This window comes from Notolabrus celidotus, chromosome 15 (assembly GCF_009762535.1).
Source record: "Notolabrus celidotus isolate fNotCel1 chromosome 15, fNotCel1.pri, whole genome shotgun sequence".
Lineage (NCBI taxonomy): Eukaryota > Metazoa > Chordata > Actinopteri > Labriformes > Labridae > Notolabrus > Notolabrus celidotus.
In genome coordinates this window covers 6,896,157-6,916,573 of record NC_048286.1, presented here as the reverse complement: position 1 = coordinate 6,916,573, position 20,417 = coordinate 6,896,157, and the positions used below count along the sequence as shown (strand labels likewise).

Here is a 20,417-nt window from a genome sequence, read left to right as displayed (position 1 = left end):
TGGGAAATTGCTGTTTAATGTCTTTTACCGCCTCCCTATCATCTTCTTTAGTGAAGGTTTTATGGATTTGCACCCACTATCCTCCATCTTTCATTCATTAGTTTTACTGCTCCATGTCGCTAATTTTATGTTTTCTTATAGTCATTTCCCACGCTTTTGTCTGTGTACTAAACCTCCCTCCTTCATTACTTTCTCTCTTTTATTGCATATTTTCTGGCACTTTTTATACGACACATATTTTTTCTTACCAGTTTTGTCATTCCTCTCCTTCTTGCTGTCATTTTCATGTTTCTTGGCATTGATCCCTCTTTTTTTTCTTCTTCATATTTACATTCCCTCCTTCTCTTTCTTCCTTTCCTCCCTGTCAGACCTTGTTCCAAATTATGGGAGAGAAATAGCAATTTGGTGCTGTTGATATTCTTCCCTTGCAGCTCAAGCTGTCAGTTTATCAAAAAATATTCACACTTACACGGGAACTCATTTCAGATTCACATCATGATGTTGACTAGAGCCCGAGCAGAGTTTCATAGCAACATAACCAAGACCCAGTCGACACGCTTTAGCGGAAACTCAGAGCCGAGGGAGGCTGCGGCGTCACAGCGAGAGGCCAAATCCATCACAAAGTGAGACGAGCGCAGCAGCTCCGCCGTGGAAAAGCAAATATTTCATCTGATGCCCTGCCACACAGTCGAGTGAGGGGACTGTTAGACGATTAATAAAAATCAGAAGCGTCAAAAAAAAGAATAACATGATCGCTGATGAGCTGCAGGGCCACACCTCTCCCACCAAACCCTCCCACCTCCCTAAAATTAATTGCCACTCGTAAACCAGCGCAAATTCCATGTCATCATCCACCCACTGATTTTAATTTGAGGAAAACAGATTTCACCATCTTATCTGAGTTAATGTATTACTCGGTCCCATGTGGCAGGGACTGAGCCACCCCTGCACCACCGCCGCCGCCCCCCTACATCCTCTCTGCTTGTGTCTTAAGAGGATTAGCCGACTCTATATATAAAGCACATTATCTTGTCTTTTGTTGCCGGCCGAGTAAGTGTTATAGATTCTGCTGCAGAGAGAGCCTCCATCGAGATTAGCCGTGCCGGGGATTTGTGGTGGTGGTGGTTTTCGTGGCTCACCAGCGGACCAGCTGGTGGGATGTGATCTGTGGAGTTGGTAGGTCGCAGGGCAGCGGCTGGAGGACGAGCGGGGCTGCAGGAAATGGATGTTAAATCACTCTAATGTGCTCAGAGGAGGAGGAGGAAGCAGTGAGCTGCAGAGAGGTTCGACTCATGTATCAGGATGATGTCAGCGATTAACTAAAAATAAGACAGCAGCCTTTAGATGATGGATACAGATTGGCTGTTGATGATTTATTACATGTTTGGGATAGATTTCATAGACGGGAAGATTTCGACCTGTAGTCATTAAAGTATCGAGTCAATGTTGATGAAGCCCAACTCCAGAAAAGTTGGTTTTGGGCCTTGTCCCTTTTAAACTGTAGATGAAGAATTCCTTAAAGTCTTTGCAATTTTACTTTGATGAACATTATTCTGTTGAACTATTTGCTCACGCAGTCTCTCACAGAGTGGCAAACCAATTCCCATCTTTACTTCTGAGAGACTCGGCCTCTCTGGAGTGTCCTTTTTACACCTAGTCATGTCACTGACCTGTTGAATATCAACCTCATTAGCTGCGAGATGGTCCTCCAGGTGCTTTTTTTTTCAGCTTTACACAACTTTTCAGTGTTTTGTCATCTCTTTCCCAACTTTTTTGAAACATTTTACTGGCATCAAACTTAAAGAAGCATGTAATTTTATTCAAATGACACATTTTCAGTTTCGACGTCTAATATGTCGTTTTTAGTTGGGTTATAAGCGGTGTAATGTATCCTGAGCTGGTGGTTATGTTCATTAGAATCACTTCAAGGGGAGCATGACTCTTCAGCTTTGAGTCCAGATTCCATTTTGCATATCTACCCACTTACACGTGTTGGATTCAGCTTCAACTATTAAAACACACAATTAAAAAATACATTAAAAAAAAAAACAACCAATCAGAACAGCTATGGAAGGATCTTGCTCTTTAACAAAATATCTCTTTCAATCTAGATCCTTTTTGTAATGTTTCTGGACACTTTAAATAACAGTCTGAGCACGTCAGTGGCAAAAACAAGCAATGCAGTAGACGTACTTTAACTTTCCCCACAGGGGTAACCTTGCGTCCATTAAAGCCTATGCAGTTGCTGTCCATTGAAGCAATTTACTGGAGCTGTTTTGCAGTCATTAGTCATTAAGCAAACCCAGAAAAGTTGAAAACAAAGTAGGACTCAGGTTTCAAAAATAGCTTCTCCTTCCAAGAGCTCTCCCCCGTCTTGACTCTCCTCCCTGCTGAGTAACTGTATCCCACAGCAATTTCATCCCTCATCCACTCCCCCTTTGTGGAGCCAAAATGGCGGCTGCATTACATCACCTCCCATGCGACCAAGGGCTCTCAAGCTTCTGTTTCCTACAGGTGCTCAGATGGTGCGTCAGAACCTCAATGGCGGCGCAGGCTTGTTTTTTTTTTTATTGAGCACCTTTGGCAGCTGTAAGCCCCCCCCCCCCCCCCCCCCCCTCCCGCAGTAAGGGGATTATTCAGTGTTTGGCCGACACATGGTGATCTCAGCACCTCCTGATTGGATTGCAGTAATCCCTTTACACAGCCACAAAACCCTATTACTCTGGCATTAGGGGGGGGGTCCGATGGAGAGGGGGGGGGATCTGATGGAGAACAGTGAGCGTGCGTGTGTGTGTGCGCGCGATTGATTGTTGGGCATGTATGATTGTCTGTTTCTTGAACACATAAATGTATGAGTAGGTGTTTGTTATTTCAATCTTATGTATATTGTGTGAGTGTGTGTGTGTGCTCGCCCAATTGTGTGTGTGTGTGTGTGTGTGTGTGTGTGTGTGTGTGTGTGCACCCATTGTGGTTGTATGCGTGGTTTCTTTTGATGGACTTCTATAGAACTGTGTTTCAGCGACTGTATACATGCCTGTGTGTTTGCGCTGCGTGGGTGGACTGTGTTTTTGTGTATGTGACCTTTTTTCATGGATTGTGTTCTATACGGTCATTTTCTTCATCCTTGAGTGTGTGTTTCTGTGTGTGAGTGTGTGGATCCTTTGATGGATTTGGACCGCCTGCTGTTGATAAGCGTCTATGTGCAGGTGGAGGGTCCCGGGGCGCAGCTTCCTGTTACAGCACGGCTGCTTTTAGCAGCTCTGGAGCGAATATAATGGAGTGGCGATACTAGAATAAGGTACAGCTAGTGTTACTGAGTGAAGGCTGTAGGTGTGTGTTGTGTGTATGCATTTTACACTACACACAACACAGCCTTGAGGGATGAAGCCTGCTGTTGGAGCACTGAGCGTGGCTTGCTTACTGATAAAAAAAAATAACAGACCTGGCCAGCTGTACGCTTCTGACACCAGCGCTAGTATTGAAAACGCTACAACACCCACCCTACCCACTCATCTTGCATTTAATATTTAGTCTGCATGTCTCTGTGTCTTAATTTTGACTTAAAATAAATCTGTTAGCAAGAATTCAGCAATTACTAAATGCTTCCTTCTTAAAGAGTCTCAGGTGCAGATACCAGCAGACAGAGCATGTGCTGTATAGAGTGACTGTTTTTCCATTTGAGGCAGAGAAAGAAAAGAGAGAGGAGTACTGGTCTGACTATCAAAGAGTCCACTGAGAACAGAGCGACGCCTGCGAGCTAGTTCAGGCAGGCAACTCAAGCTGCACTGATTTCAGACATGACATGCACCACTCTCACAGCGTCTGCCAAACATATCCTCACAATTTGGATTTATTTTCAAGCTGTGAGATTTCTGGTCTCTGCCTGGGCTCTGTCAGCACCATCGCTGTCCTGCACAGTCGAGTGCTTATACTTACAGCCCCGCCATCTTCCAGGATCCACCTTTGGCCCGCTACTATTTAACAATGTTCACTACTCGATCACTCCTCAAAATCTGCATGTGGATGATTCTGCGAGGGGTGATTAAGCCAAACTAAAAGCCAAACACATCAATGTTCTGCTCTTGCGATAAATGTTTTGAACCGTTACAAACATAAGTTGTCTGACTGAACTTGACGAAATCCGATTGTGAGAGGTAACACAACTTTCCGGCGTCACCTCCTGGTTTGTAGTTTAAAAACGTGAATAAGATAAAAAGACTCGTCTTCCTATCTTCCTCGGCCGGACGTGCAGCCGAACCGCTTCCATTTTTAACAAACCCCTCTCATTTTAGCAGAAAGCCATTAGGCCTTTTTTGGGAGCTAATTCTGATTAAGATCAGCCCCATTTGTAACTGCCACCATAAATCATTGCAGGAGCCATTTAAAGAGCTCATTTGGTTCCCTCATCCATTACCAACGATTGTACCATCCATATTTTGACTTCACGGGCCGCTGATCCTCAAGGCTGCAGAAAACAAAGCTACACCCGCCAACATCAGATAATGGACAACCCAACAGCACACATAGTGCTTTTTATGGGCCTGTGTGCCAAGATCATCCACCAACTGTTGATCAAAGTCACATTATCTTCTTAATTATGATTCTAATATTGTAGGTAATGGCAGGGCTGTCATTTAAAGAGTGCTAGAGTAGATGAAAGTGATACCTACGCTGATAACAGAGCTTTGGTGCAGCCGATCACATGAGCACAAAATGCACAATGATAGCTCCTAATAAGTTAAGAAAGTGAAGATAAGTCGATTATTCGGATGGTTTTCAGTTTTTCAACAAATGCCAAAATATTCAAGGGTTTCAAGGGGTTTTCGTGAACCTTCTTGATTCCAAACCAAAGTGTCTTGATGTTGTAAACTCACCTTTTCTGCTGCTTTAAGAAGGTGTAATCAGTGTTAACTTTTGAAGTAAATGGGTCACATTCGCACAACACAGAGATTGGCGATTACAGAGTTTGTATTTGGTCAACTTTTCTTGGATTGACGAACTAAGCACAACCTGGATTTCTGTCTCAGGTTCCCTTGAGATTTAAACTCAATCCCAGGCATGCTTGCTCAATTTAAAATCAACTGAAACTGGCTTTTCAAAGGGGGTACAAGATTTCCATCTGAGTCTCAAATCTAAAAAAAAAATTGCACAAATGCAAAACATCCCAAAACTGCAGATATGGTACATCCAAATATGACGAAAGAAAAGAAACAGAAAGAAAATGTCCTGGAATCATCTTTCCAAACAACACATGGTGTATCTCCAGCTCTGTTTACTCAACTCCTCCACCCTCTTTTTTGTCTTCTCCTTCAGTCCTACATGGAGGACCACCTGAAGAAGAAGGACCGCCTGGAGAAGGAGTGGGAGGCCCTGTGTGCCTATCAGGCAGAACCCAACGCCAGCACCATAGGCCTGAAGGATGGTAACGCCAAGAAGAACCGCTCCGCTGCTGTTGTGGCATGTAAGCAACAATCTCTCTCTGTTTTAATGCTTTCCAAAGGTCCTTCTGCATCTATTAGTTTGGTTCTTTCAGCCAAGGTGTATGGATTGGCCCTGAGATGGTATCTGGATATAAGACAGAATATTTGGGGTTTTGAAGTTTTCTTGTGTCTGTTTGGTGTCCAAGTTGTGTTGACCAATCACCTTGGAGCCAGCTTTGATAGTGAAACAACCAGATAAAAAGCAAGAGAGGTTGAACACACTGACCAAAATACAGTCTTGTAGCCCCTAAGCTATCTGCTGGATCAGACCATATCAATAGACAGCTGCAGTCACTGAAGTTGTCTGGTTTCAACTCAAACAGACCTGTACAAATGAAAGTAAAGATCAAATTAAACAGTGAATACAGCAGGCTATGATGTCTAGTTTTGAATATAGCTGTAAAAATAACAGTGTAGTGTTAGAAAACTAAATTAGGTATTAAAATATTTTGCTAAAATAATAGATTTTTAAAGATGCGCTTCACAAAAATTGATTAATTGGGATTAACAATTAAAATTCAGCAATTAATTGCATTTTTTGAAATTAATCGTTTGACAGCCCAGATAAAAGGTATCACTTTTCATCTCTCTCTGCTTCATAACCAGCTCAGAACTCCTCACAGGGGCTGTAATGACCAAATAATAATCCATGATTCTGCTGTGACTTTAAAGACGCAAGCTACGTCATTGTAAGAGTAAACTTAACAGGTTTCTATACAGCAGAAATTTAATTTGTTATCCTTTTTTTATTTCTGGTATCGTCAAAGTATTTTCTCTCAAATTAGCATGCAAGACGAAACAGAACCATGACTTGCAGTAAAACAGCCTCATCTGCTCATTTGAGGGTTGCAGAAAACCTTGAGTTCCTCAGCAGAACCAAAGCTCAGCTGATGTCTGTCTTTCAAACACGGTGACCTCGCTCTCACCACCTCTTGACCACGCTCCCCAAATACTCTGAGCCCGAGCGTCTATTATCAGAAAGCCGGAGCAGATGCAGCGAGCAGAAGGGTTGTAAATTAGTTTTCTATTAAAGCTCTCCTGCACCGACCTCATCAATGATTAAAATTTCTAAGCTTCTGTGGAAATAGCCCATCTAAAAAAGTGCTGTCCCATTCTCTCCAGCGGGCCCGGGCTTAATGAAATCCAGGTTGTCAGCAGGGGAAAGCAGTTTGTCAGGAATAATTTGTGCTCCCTATTTGAAGCACCACTGGCTCCTCTGAAGAAAAATATGGGAGCTGTTTTGCCACTATCACTGGAGGCTCCGGAGTTCTGCTCACCAGCGTTAAAAGTACAAAGTGGGATAATTTGTCCCTTCCAGAGATTTCAGTGGACCAGCGATGACGGAGGGCAGATTCTCCCCCGGGTGAACAAGACCAAATCTGTACTGCTAAACTCTGGGTTCCAAATAAACTTTAAAGTCAAGGGAGGGACTAGAATGTTTGAATACATCTTTACAGATTCCATATTTAAAGAAATATACTCCAGAGTTTGTTTTTAGGAGAAAGTAGTCAAAGAACTTTATATAATACAACACTTAGACGTAGGAATGTATGAACTACAGACTTAGGGATAAACCGGAGCCTGGAGCAAATTAAAAATCAATGGAAAGAGCTGAAGATGAGCTGTTTCCACCAAAAAACAAACTCTGCTGTCTTCCAGTTTACCTTTTAAGCTGCCATTTTCTGTAAGAGGAGAAGACCAATACGCCATTACATATAAATGTCAAAACATTGGGCGTGTGCAGGAAAAACGCAGCTGGAAGACAATTAGGATGACTGTTAATACAGGACAAATTTAAATATTTTTCAATTTATGAAAAGGTTTGAAGAACCCCTCTGTAGTGTAATGAATATATATATTCATGTTGTTTATTTATGTCTTTAAATAGTACTTTTATACTTTTAAAGCTTCTTTATTTATTGCCCTTACTGTCTTGTTGTTGAGCACCGATGTTCCCATCACCACGTCAATTTCCTGTGTGGGCGAGCTCACTTGACAATAAAGATTTCTTGATTCTTGAATCTTGAAATTTCATCCGGTTAGAGCCTGTTTATTCTGGTTGAAGTGTTTATATTCATTATTTTTATTATAATTGGAACATCATGCTCTATGTAAACGCAGCTAGTGTCAAAAAGCAGAGGTGAAATGTGCCTGAACTCCTTTCTGTGGATTTATATTGATGTATGTGATCAGGTTGCATCTGACGTCACTTTTGCTGTGAAGAAGTAACGTAGTTTTGACCAATCAGAGTCAAGTATTTAACTCAGCCAGGTAATGATGCTTGATAAAGACATGAGCTTCTAAAGATGAGCCCTCCAGTGTGTCCAGAGTTGCAGAACTTTACCTTCTCTGCTGGGATCATTGTTTCCCCTCTTTAGTAAACTACTACTCCTTGACTTCTGATAACTGAGACTCAAGGTGATTTCTGTAAAGGTGTTAAATCAGGAATAGTCCAACATTTCTCTGAGGACACGTCAGATATTTACCAAGCAGCTGTCTTGTTGGTTGTTTGTCTCTGTAATGAAACTAGATGTACTCTGAGTCGAATACAACCATGACCTACCAGCAGGTTGTGGACTCTCTGGGTCATGGAACGTCCTCACTTAGCTACTAACAGGAATTTAAACAAGGCTACAGTAAGAGTTATACCTGGCATATACCTCATTACGATGCATGCCGTATCGCCGCAGAGCTCTTGCATTCCAAAGACAAAATGCGCTGAATCCCTCTGTTTGTGTTCCAGATGATCACTCCAGAATCACCTTGAAGGTGGAGAACAGCCAAGGCAACTCTGATTACATCAATGCCAGCCCGATCGTAAGTACCTCCTCTGCATTCCAACTCTGCGCTCCGCACACCGCTGCTGCCGCCGTGCCCACTCCCACAGGGGCGTCACAGGAACAAAGGCAGCCTTCCGTTGTACAATCTAAATTTTGATGCAACGCTTGCTTAGCTTCAGCAGCAGCCCATCGCTGGTGTGTATGCTCTGCTCCATGAATATTAATGATTGTTACAGCAAACACCCCGGGCGAGTATCCGCTGAGGGAAGGCGTGGGAAAGGACATGCGCACGGATCTCGACTCGCTTCTCGTTTGTGAAAACAAAATTGATCCGTGGGGTCTTGGGAATGATTGTTTCTGACCTTGGGTTATGCTAATTTGACACTAGTTTGTGTTTACTGTTATGGTGTGTGCAACTCGCCGAGGCCTTAAGTAGCAGAATAGCGTGTAGGAAGGAGAGAGGGGAAGAAAGAGCCATGTGCATTCAGTAAGTCAGTGTATCAATTTGGAAACCAGTGTTGGAATAGTAGGTTTATGTTTCCCTCGAGGTAGATACAGTGGTATTCCATTAAAAGCAACAGAAACGCTATGCATTTCAAATCCGGGCTTCACACCAAGAAGTGTCTGAGTGTGTGTGACTCATGCGCATGTGAGTGCATGTGAGTGTGTGCGACTGACAGAGGGAGAGAATCAGAGGGATTTAAAACTGTACCAGAACAAAGGAGCAGCAAATACCACAAGCACACAAACGCTAAAACAAGATGCAACACATGTACCCACGCACACACTGGAACACACACTTTTGATGCAAACACACACACACACACACACACACACACTGAAATGTCCTGTATGCTCACCAACACTCAGATGCTACACATGCATGCTGATGACATGCATGCTGATGACACTGACACATGAATATTTGAACATATTCCAATTTCTCTTCCCACACACACACAAACACAAACACACACACACGAATTAAACACTGTATATATAAGAATGTAAAGAACACCCCAGGTTATTTAAGGAACCTCCTCAGCTGTCAGTTTGATTCTCCTGAACCTCGTTTCTGTGGAAAGAAGACAGTGAAGACATGTTTGGGGTCTTGTCGTCTCAGACTGACAACAGCTATAAAGAGTGGATGGATTCCCATACTCTTCCTTTTTAGTTTTCATACTCTAATATAAAACAAGTCAATTCTCTGCTTTGTTAAAACCCCTGGTAATCTTGCAACTATTTGGAGATGTTTACGACTGAGTCTTAAAGACAGTTGTAAAATGATTGAAATGTTTATTACAGCAGGAGAACATTTTTGTACTTGGTGTTGAAGCCTCGTCCTCATAACTCTTCACATTTTTATTTATTTAACATACACAATCGCTCTCTCTTACTCTCCTCTATCCCTCTTTCCAACAAAAACTCAGTCTCAGCAGATGTGTGTCTTACATGAGTCTGGTTCTCCGCGAGGTTTCTGCCTGTTAAAGGAAGTTTTTCCTCGCCGCTGTAACTAGCTAAATACTGCAAGGTGCAATGCTCATGGTGGACTAAGATGAGATCAGACTGAGTCTTATCCAGTCTTTGTTAATAATTTAACATAGAGTACGGTCTAGACCTGCTCTGTTTGTAAAAGCGTCTTGAGATAACGTTTGTTGTGATTTGGCGCTATTTAAATAAAGATTGATTGATTGACAAATTGAGGAGTGATGAAGACATTTCTTAAACTCCCTTAGTCAGAGCTTGCAGCTGGGGCTGAAAGTAAGAACACAGCACAGGTGCAGGGCAGCATTGGCAAAGGCTGGGAAGAGGGAGTGACAGGAATTATTGTAGCTTGAGTAGACCTCGAAATTGAGAGGATCAAGTGTGACATCAGTCAGTGCAGGTTGGCTGCTTGGACTAGCTTGCTGGTTGACCAATAAGTCAGGATCCTCACGAAAAAAACGGGACAATAAAGGAGGGCTTGGATAGCGTGAAATCACTACATTTCTAAAAAAGGAAAAGATACGATTCTCTGCCTCAAAACAGACGTTGACATCGTTCGCCCACTTCAACAGGTGGTGATGTGCTGAATTTCTTCACACAAGGACTTCTGAGCTTTCAACATGCTCTGTACCAGAATAATCTTTACTCAAAGCTTCTACCGTTTCCTATTTTATGCCATGACTGAGTTGTGTAGTTGCATCAAGGCTGTCACACAGTGTCCTTCTCTTTAAGAGGGCCTTGTTCAGTCCTCTATGAGTTGCTGTAAATTGTTTTTCTGTGTATGATAAACATGCTGGGATTAGTGGTTTTGTGTAGGTATGAATTATCCAGCAAACAAAAAGGTGTGACATTCACAGGTGTAGAAAAAGTGCGACAGCTTTGGCACAGCAAGGACCGTTTAGGAAGCTTTTAAACCGTACAGCTGTGTGAGAGCTGCATTTTTAAAGGAATCAGCCGCTGAACAGTTGTCACACAGTCAACCAGATGTCGTTCCCGAGCTAATGTAAGGGTAAAATGAAAAGCTAAATTACATAATTAAAGCCATCCTAAATGTTACATGCTCAGTTTCTCATTAAATGTTAGTTTGGAAAGCCCCCTGCTGGGATTCATTCCACACCAGCAGCTGGAGTTTAAAGCAAACAGAAAGCAGTGGAGGGTGTTTCAGAGGATGATTGTCGGTTTTACGGGCTCAGTTCATTACCTGTACGTTTGACTCCAAACACGGAGGATCTCTTACCCTTTTGGCTTATGCATCGTTTGACCAGTTAGATCTGAAACTCCCAACACTTTTGCAACGATTTACAGGGCGTCTGGCAAAGAAATATTTAATGACGACTGTTTGAATTTGAAATCTGGAGCTTAAAACATTACCGTATTGGCTGATTCTTGCATCACATTTACACAGCAAGGGAATCTGCTATGAAGATGGATGAAATTTGACATTTTCAGATAGACAAGACCATCCTTTTTCCAGTTTGACGGTCAAATTTCACATTGTGGATACAGTTACAGGCCCTTTTCTTGCAGGATCTTGTTTGCTTGTGCTTATAACATCCTTAAACCAAGTAAGCACATTTGAATTGAACTAGAACACAACCTCAGACCCAGTGCTAGCAGAAACAACAGAAGTATAAGCACTTTCAGATTTTCCCATAAACATATGGCTCTCAAATGGTGAGTTCGGACCTAAAAGTTCGTCACAGAGCCATTTCCTTTTGGTTGTGGATGTGTGCCTGAAAAAAAGTTAGGGGCAACAAGACCTTGATCTGCTTTTATTTTGAAGGTCATGTGTTTGGCGCAGTGTGCTTCTTCCAACACAGTTGTGCACAAACCCAGACTGAAGATGATCGTCTTCAGTCTGTAAGGGTGGAGGGGCTCCTTTCAGATCCCCTGCCTCTTTCTATTGGTGTCCCACAAGGGAGTATATTGGGTCCAACACTGTTCAACATTTATGTTAAAGACATTGCCCTTGCAGCAGGTGATTCTCATATCCATCTATATGCAGATGACACAATTATTTATGCGTCTAGTTCCTCTCTGACCACAGCACTGTCCCCATTACAGGCCAGTTTCCTTAGTGTCCAACACGCTTTCATGAGGATCCATTTGGTTTTAAATTCCAATAAAACTAAATGTATGGTTTTTAACAAAAACATACCAGCCCCCTCAAAATCTCCTCCCTGGATGGGTCGGAGATTGAGTTTGTTGACTGTTACAAATACCTAGGGATCTGGCTTGACTGCAAACTTTCTTTTGAAGCACACATCAACACACTACTCACTAAGGTCAAATCCCGTATTGGTTTTCTTTATCGCAACAAATCCTCCTTCACACACTCTGCTAAACAGCTTCTGGTTCAGATGATAGTCCTCCCTATTCTTGATTACGGTGACATAGTCTACAGGTCTGCTTCCAACACTCTCCTTCACAAACTGGATGTCATTTACCACGCTGCTATCCGTTTTGTCACTGGAGCCCCATTCACCACTCACCACTGTCACCTGTACTCTCAGCTGAACTGGCCCTCACTCCACTCTCGCAGACAAACACACTGGTTTCTATTCATTTACAAATCCCTCACTGGTAAAACACCATTATATCTACAGTCACTAATCAAACTTCACAGCACAAACCATAGCCTGTGCTCAAGTAGCCTTATCAAACTCATCACACCCAAAGCCCGGACCTCCTTTGGTCACACCTCCTTCCAGTTTTCCGCTGCAAATGACTGGAATCACCTGCAACAATCCCTAAAGCTGACCTCTCTCATTCCACTCGCCACTTTCAAAAACGAATACACCCTACAATTCAACATCACTTTTAAATTGCTTTTAAGTTGTTCACTGCTATCATATTTTTGTATTGTATTGTTCTGCCTCTAAGTCTCTCTGTATGTCCCCTCTGTTTTTTGTTTTGTCTTTTATTTATTGTCATGCCACCTGTGTTGCCTTCTGGCCCAGGTCGTTATTGCAAATGAGAATTGGTTCTCAATTAACTCACCTGGTTAAATAAAGGTTAAATAAAACACTTATGATCTCACACACTGTGAGGTACCTTCCTGCTAAATCTTACTGTAAATTTAAAGAACTTCAACCCATGTGATATGGCCAAAAGTCTCATATACATGCATAATTAGTTGCAGAAACTTACTCACAACAAACACGATCAATCACTCATGGTCTCCTTCAGGACACACACTTAAAGTCCCAAAACAAACTCAATAGCTTCCTCAAACACTCGGTCAAACACACACACTTCCTAAGACATAATCAATCAGTCAGGTACCCATCAATCATGCACACACACTATCAAACACACACTTTCACTCATTGAAGTGCATGTCATGTGCAGATAGCAGTGGGTTTGAGTCTGTCTCACAGCTTTTATTGACAGTGAAATCGACTTTGTTTGACTCAAAAGAGTCACACGGAAGAAAATGGAAAAGACCGAAAATCATGTGTTACTCTTTTTATCTTTACAACGCCACAACACCGAACAAAAGATGACTCAATGAAAGTCTCAAAGTGGATAATGTTTCTGTTTTTAGACGAAATACATTTTTTAACATCCAAGGAGGAGACAGAGAAAAGACAAACAAACCAAGAATTAAAGAGCAGAGCGAGGCAACAGCTCCTGTGTGCCGCGGTGTTTGTCAATGGAGTCTGCTGGCTTTGAAGAGAACAATGTCACAGCAGTTTCTCGTATGAAAAATAATTTCACTTTAACAAAAACAGCACAGTTAATAGTTAGAGAAAAAAAACAATCAGTGTTTGTAACTTGGGAGATAACAAATGGAGAATGGAGGAGACAAAAGCAGAAAGAAACAAACTGCTCCACTTTGGAAAGACAATTCTCTCTTGCCTTAAAGGGAAAAGGTGTTAGATTTAGAAACATGTACAACCCCCAATTCCAAATCAGAGACATGTTTACCATCGTGTTGCATTACCTCTTCTTTTAACAACACTCTGTAAATGTTTGTGAACAGAGGAGACCAGTTTCTGAAGTTTGGAAAGTAAAATGTTGTCACATTCTTGCTTGATATAGGATTTCAGCTTCTCAACAGTTCAGGGTCTCCCTTGTCGTGTTTTTTGTTTCATGATTTGCAAAATCTTTCAATGATAAGTCAGGACGCAAGGTCTTACCTTAAAAAGGCATAGTCTGGACGGTAGCATATGTTGCTCCAAAGCCTGTATACATTGTTTAGCGTCAATGGTGCCTTCCCAGATGTGTAGGCTAACCATGACATGGGCACTAATGCATCCCCATACCATCACAGATGTTGGCTTTCAAACTGTGTGTTGATAAAAGGCTGGGTGGTCTTTCTCCTCCTGAGAGCAAAGGATGCAGTGTCCATGATTTCAAAAAAGAATGTCAGATTTTGTCCACAGGACAGTTTTCCTCTTCACGTCAGTAGATCATAAAAAAGGGGCTTGGGTCAAGAGAAGGACAGCTGATGAGAGAAAGGAGACGTTGGGAGTAGAGAGTGGGCGATGACGTGCAGCAAAAAGTCTTGACCGGGAAATGAACCAGTAACCAGGGAGAGGACTGTACCTCAGTGGATGGTGTGTTTGTGTTTGAAGCACCAGGCCAAATAGTGCCCAGTTCATCAGTCTGTCAGTAAAAACACAAAAACACACGGGTACACAACAATACTTTCACCGTGAACCCCAGAGAGTCTCACACACACACACAAACACACACACACACACACACACACACACACACACACACACACACACACACACACACACACACACACACACACATATATGCACCAAATTTGACATCTTCATACCCCCAAAGAAAAGACAAAAAAACAACAGGGATAATTGCCCTTTCACTTCCTCCAGTATTGTTCCTCAATCAGGACGTATATCAGTGTGTTCCTCAGGAGGAGACAGGAAGACAGTTGTCTTCTGTGACAGACACTCATGCACTCTCACACACACATGTCACTGTGTCATTAATGGCAGGGTTTAAATCTGGAAGCACTTTGAGATGTCAGGAAGCAGTGTGTGTCCACAGTGATAAAAACGGAGACGGATAGGAAAGAGATAAAAACAGACGTCAAGTGTCTGTCTTTCCATCTTTGTTTCTCCGTTCATCTAGACTCCACTTTCTTTATTTTCACAAGTTCGCTCTCCGTCTTGTTCTATCCAACTCAACTTGTTTCTCCTTCTCTGTCCTTCTGGGTCTTTCTCTTTCAATTTCCAAGACTCCATTTTTCCACCGGCGGGGAGATGTACTGTTTTTTTTCAGTCCGTGTTCCTTTTAGTTTGATATCGTTCTATTTCCCAGGTATACATCAGGGTCTGAATTTCAACACTGTGCAGACTTTTGAGCTTTAAGCACTTCCTTACCTTCATATCTGACATTTCTATTTGTGTGCTATTGGGTGAGATGGACATGGGATAGTTAAATGCACGAAAGCAGATGTGGACAGGGAGGCACAGCTCATGGATATCATTACTTTAAAACCACATAAATGTTGTTTTTCACCACATTTTGCAACCTTTCTTGGGATGCGCTCTTAAATAGTCATGAGTATCAGTGAAGACCATCCTTGATGCATGTATCTTTGATGTTTGGGATGATATCTGGCCTCGATCTGTATTTATGTCCAATCTGAAGTATTGGATGGAGTTTACAGGGATCTATTTTATTATATTTTTGATGCACTGTTGATGCAAGGAGCAGCCATCTTGGATTCCAAACTCAGGGTTGTCAAAGTTCCTCAGAGTTTCTGACTTCAGGTGGCTTTCAGGATGACGTAGCTGACTGGCATTTTGGAATTTCTGACTTCTGATATGAAATTGAATGCACCATTACAGTAGTACAGCTTGTATGCCAGTCTCACATCCATGACAACTAAAAATGGCACCATGGCCAACTTTTAAGGGCCGACCCACCAACCAAAGGTGTATAAACAAACCCTTGGAAATGACTCCAATTGTCCAGCTATCAGACTTCCGTCCTGCTTACATGGATGCAGATGTTGCCTGAAAGGCAGTATAGCATGAACGACCACCTCTGTGTTCGTATCTCACATACAGAGCAGCAGCAGGCAGAGTGGTATGGACTCAGATTTTAATCCTTCTGTAGAAGTATCATTCCTTTGCATCAAAACAATGCAACATGTACCTAGACTAGAAGAAACATGCACACACAGAGGTGTCCGCATACCTTTGGACACACACTGTAGAGTACACAGGTGTAACCCTCGGGCAAACCCCCGTCTCATGTCTCCGAAGCACAATCTAGCCTGCAGCAATTTTTCTGGTGAGGCCCGGCTCGCAGCTGCAGAGTTTTTAATGAGCAAACCTCCCTGGTACCATGTCACCTTCTTCCCTCTCAGCTATTACATTTTAAATTCATTAGAGGTGTATTGTTGTTTGGCATTCAAAAGGGGGAACAAAGGACCATTAAAGACAATTTTGTTCAAGGAAAAGCCCAAGAAATTATCTGTCTTGCCTCTGTAATTGCTTCCAGCTAAATTGGTCTACCCAATTATTACATTTACCGTACAATTTGCATGGTAATAGGCAGGGGTGTCACTCACTTCCTTGCAAGTTCACCTCACAGTCGTCTCCTGTCTTTTGCTCCCAACGCCTACGCCCCGCTTCTGTAATTTCCATTTAAGTCAGGAGGAAGTTGAGATGCTGAAAACTCTCACCTCCCACACCAAGAGGCTCCCAGCTGTGAGTGGAGGAACAGGAACAGATGGTAGATACCTGCAATTTGACTCAGATTTAAGATGCAAAATGAACTTACTACCAGAAAAAAGGAGACGGGTTGAGTTTCTGAAGGTCAGGATTTGTTTTCACAAACTGGCGGACCAATGCGTAATGATTATCTCCCTCTTGTTGCATTGTTAGGGTTCTTTATATCATGATGCTGTGAGGTTTATAAATACAGCCTGCAGAGCTCTAAATCATCACTATGCTCCTGTATGCTGAGGTGGAGAGGCCCGCCTTGACCCATCAGAGATGATTTCATTGGTGCACCTTTATTTATGGAGCCATTAACGCTTTATTGCCCTCTGAATTCTCCTTCTGTTAAAAAATACCTCATCTTATAACCTACTTACCGTTCAGTTGTTTTTGTTTAATTCTCTAAATCAGACTTTAAAAACTAAGCTACTGTGGGATTGTGGAAAAGTTCAGAAAACACATTCCAAAATTAATATGTTAGATTAGAAAATTAAACCCAAGTATTTGAATTAATTTGTGAAGTTTTTTCTCTGAGGTCATTTAACTGCTTGAATTAAAACATTTAGCAGCTCAAGCCTTATTTTTGTCCAGAAATGTTTTTAATTAGGACGTTTTACTGGACTTGTCAGGTGAATGTGGCTTTTATCAAGTCTAATTAGACATCTTTATAACAGAAATAAGACTGAAACACTGACTTGTTTTAGGGAGTTTGCAGTGCAGCTATGAAGACGTTGGTACAAATACCTCTTTTTAAGCTCATAGTTCACGTTTGTGTCTATTAGTCTTTAAAAACTGTGTATAATTTAAGGACTTTTATCGTGCCTTTGTTGTCTTTTATCAATCAATCTTTATTTATATAGCGCCATACTGTTACAAACAGAGCAGGTCTAGACTGTACTCAAGGTTATGTTAAGAACAAAGACCCAACATCAAGACAGGATCAGATCCAGTCCCATCTTACAGACAGGACTCAGTCTGATCTCATCTTAATCCACCATGAGCAGAGCACTTTGCAGTATTTAGCAAGTTACAGTGGCAAGGACAAACTTCCTTTAACAGGCAGAAACCTCGAGCAGGACCAGACTCATGTTAGACACACATCTGCTGAGAGCAGACTTTGAGTCAATTGTCTTGTCAGATTTGTGTACACCAGACCTTATTTCTGGCTTGAACGTGTTAAAAAGAAAGACTGTGATTGCCACCCTTTTAAATAAATGGATATGGACTCAACTTTTTATTAATTATAGTCACTGATTGTGTAAAAAAAAACATTAACTTAAGTGTACAATCCACAAATCTAACCTTTTTTCTCCCTCTTTTTCTTTTTGCTCTCCTCTCAGATGGATCATGATCCCAGGAACCCTGCCTACATCGCCACTCAAGGCCCCCTGCCCTCCACAGTGGCTGATTTCTGGCAGGTAAGAAAACACACACAGCACATGCACACACACTCGAGAACTGAAATCAATACATACCCCTCTCTAAAACAAGAGTTAGCCGATTTTTATTAGTACAGCGAGCCACACGGGAGACCGGCTTGTTCTATGGATGTCGTCATTAATCTCTCCTTCACTATCACACTCTCTACCCAGGCACCAAACACACACACACACACACACACACATCAGCCTGCAGTGGGACACATTGTTAATTCAGAGGACGACAAACACTTTCCCCACCGTCCCAAATGTTGAATTGTGTTTGAATCTGGAGCAGGAGATCGATAAGTTATTCTGGCCAGTCGTGGCGGATAAGTGTGTGTCAAGGGGAATAATGGGGAAGCAATGTGTGTGCATGTGAGGGGTGTGTGCTTGGGTGTGAAGGAAAGGTCCCCTTGTCAAACATCTGTCCCAGCTGCTTTCCCAGAGGAGCTGGTTACCTAGCATGCTGGGGATGAAGAAATCTCCAGCTCCTGTGGCTAAACTGCTGCAACTGTGAATCAACCTAAATCACAGCTTATCTTAGAAATCTTTATCGTTTATCTTCCTTTTTCCCAAAAATGTTTTTTCCAGCTATATCTACAAATTATTAATTTAACTTAAGTAAGATAAATATTACAGTTTTTTGAGTCAGATTATGTTTATGAGAAAGCAGAAACCTCCAGTGTTGAAAAGTGATGCCAAAGGTGCAGTTCCTCCAGCGTCCACTTGGGTCTGTCTCCAAAAGCTAAGGAATCTCCATTAGAGCCCATATTAAAGTGCTGATCTTTAAAGCAGAATAAAACATGTTCACAGACTGGTACACTCACACCTTTTTGTCTCTTTAGCTTATTTCTGTATTTGTCACAAATACTAAGGGGTCATTTATTTTTATATTGTAGAGTGTTTTGTTTCCTTCTCCAGTTAAGATGGGCATCAGATGTGCGTAATATAACCACACACACTGTCAGTAATTAAGAGTTTTTGAGAAGTGTGTTTCTGTAAGGTTGCTCTTACATCTTGATCATTTGGAGAAGTTGTTTCCAAACAAGGCATTACCCTTCCTGGCCTCGGTTGTTCAAGCATTTGGTCGTAGGTCTCTTCCAGTGACACTTCCAAACCTTAGAGCGGCAGTGAGAACACAATCAACCCAGCAAACTTTGTCCAGCAGGTCAAACCAGGGGAATTTGTCCATCTAATTGCTATAACCTGCTGTCAGAGTTTCAGGTCCTTTGCCCTTCACTTTCATACTCTGACTCAGTCTGTAAACTTCTGTATTTTCTGAGTGGTGTCTCGCATTTGACAAACCATTGGCTCATCTGGCCAAATGCCGCTGAGACGTTTGACCTCCCTGCTGCTCAATGCACACTCATGCAACTAATTTTGTTGGTTGGTTAAGTGGCGAACTTACCTAGCATCTCACAGCTAGCCTCCTGCATTTCAAAGTGTAACCAGGACACATGGTCTTAGTTGACTTACACAGTGGGAAAAGGAGGCTGTGACATAATGATAGTCCTACAATGTGTGTGCCAGAACAAAATAACCCAAGTGTTGGATTTTATGACGCAGCTACAGGTGTGACAGCTCCCTAAAAGTCAGTATCCAGTTCACAGGTCCGAGCCCACAGCTGATGAGATCCTTTCAATATTTAGTCTTCCTCATCAAGTATTCATCTCCAGCTGATTAAGTGTTGTATTCAGGCTTCCCCCAGGCTCTTTGTTTTGTAGCTGAATCCCCATTACTGTGTCGTATCAGGCTCCTCAGTCAGGAACTGCAAAGGTTATTACACCTCATACATCACATTACGCAACGTCTTCCCCATCAGGATTGTGCTGAAGCAAAGTACTGAGGGCCCCTAATGTCAGACTTTCGAAATAATTCATGGACCCGTGTGATGTTGTGGAGCACAGCTCTCAAACAAACAGCATGGGGTGCAGTAAATTTTGTCACAGGATAGATAAGAGATACATTTAGATTGGTTTAAAAAATACTGAAGTTTTTGGAGTGTCTCACCAGCACCAGACAAGTTCTCACCCTGTCAGCTGCAGCAAATTAACACCATTCCTCAAAGAAGTGCACCGTCACATCTTTAGATCTGCGAGACCAATGGGGGGAGCGGTGGGAGCCGAGGGGGGACGCGCAGTAATTCAAAACCCGCTGCAATTAATGATGGTTAAATTTCCGGCAAGGTGTGGCAGCGCTCTGACTGAACGGCAGGTGCAGCCATCTTGATTATGTAGCGCGATGATGTGGGAGCGGTATTGTTTTATGGCCTCCATTAACGGCTGACTGTTACCTCTGATCAGAGCCGAATAGATCTCCAGAGCCGGCCCACCCCTCCGGCTGTGAGAATATGACTGCCAGCAGGAAAAATATGACGGCGTGCTGGGTCTCACTGCGCAATGACCCAGCCGAGGGAGGGAAACGCCCCAACAGCAATCACTTTTCATGACACAAGGCTCCACTTGCTTTTAGTTTCATTCTGAAGTTTGAAACACAGAAAAGTGTCTTTGGTTTCATTCGAACTCCAAAAACAGACATGTT

The 20,417-nt window shown here is 42.3% G+C and overlaps 1 protein-coding gene across 1 annotated transcript in view; it reads left to right on the top strand.

The window, feature by feature from the left end:
- Positions 1 to 20,417, top strand: part of LOC117826496 (receptor-type tyrosine-protein phosphatase N2-like) — a 231,307-nt gene that overhangs the window by 186,983 nt on the left and 23,907 nt on the right. The window contains exons 15-17 of the mRNA XM_034702594.1: positions 5,314 to 5,461; positions 8,224 to 8,297; positions 17,796 to 17,873. Coding sequence (XP_034558485.1) covers positions 5,314 to 5,461; positions 8,224 to 8,297; positions 17,796 to 17,873 — 300 coding nt within the window. The remainder of the gene's footprint in view (positions 1 to 5,313; positions 5,462 to 8,223; positions 8,298 to 17,795; positions 17,874 to 20,417) is intronic.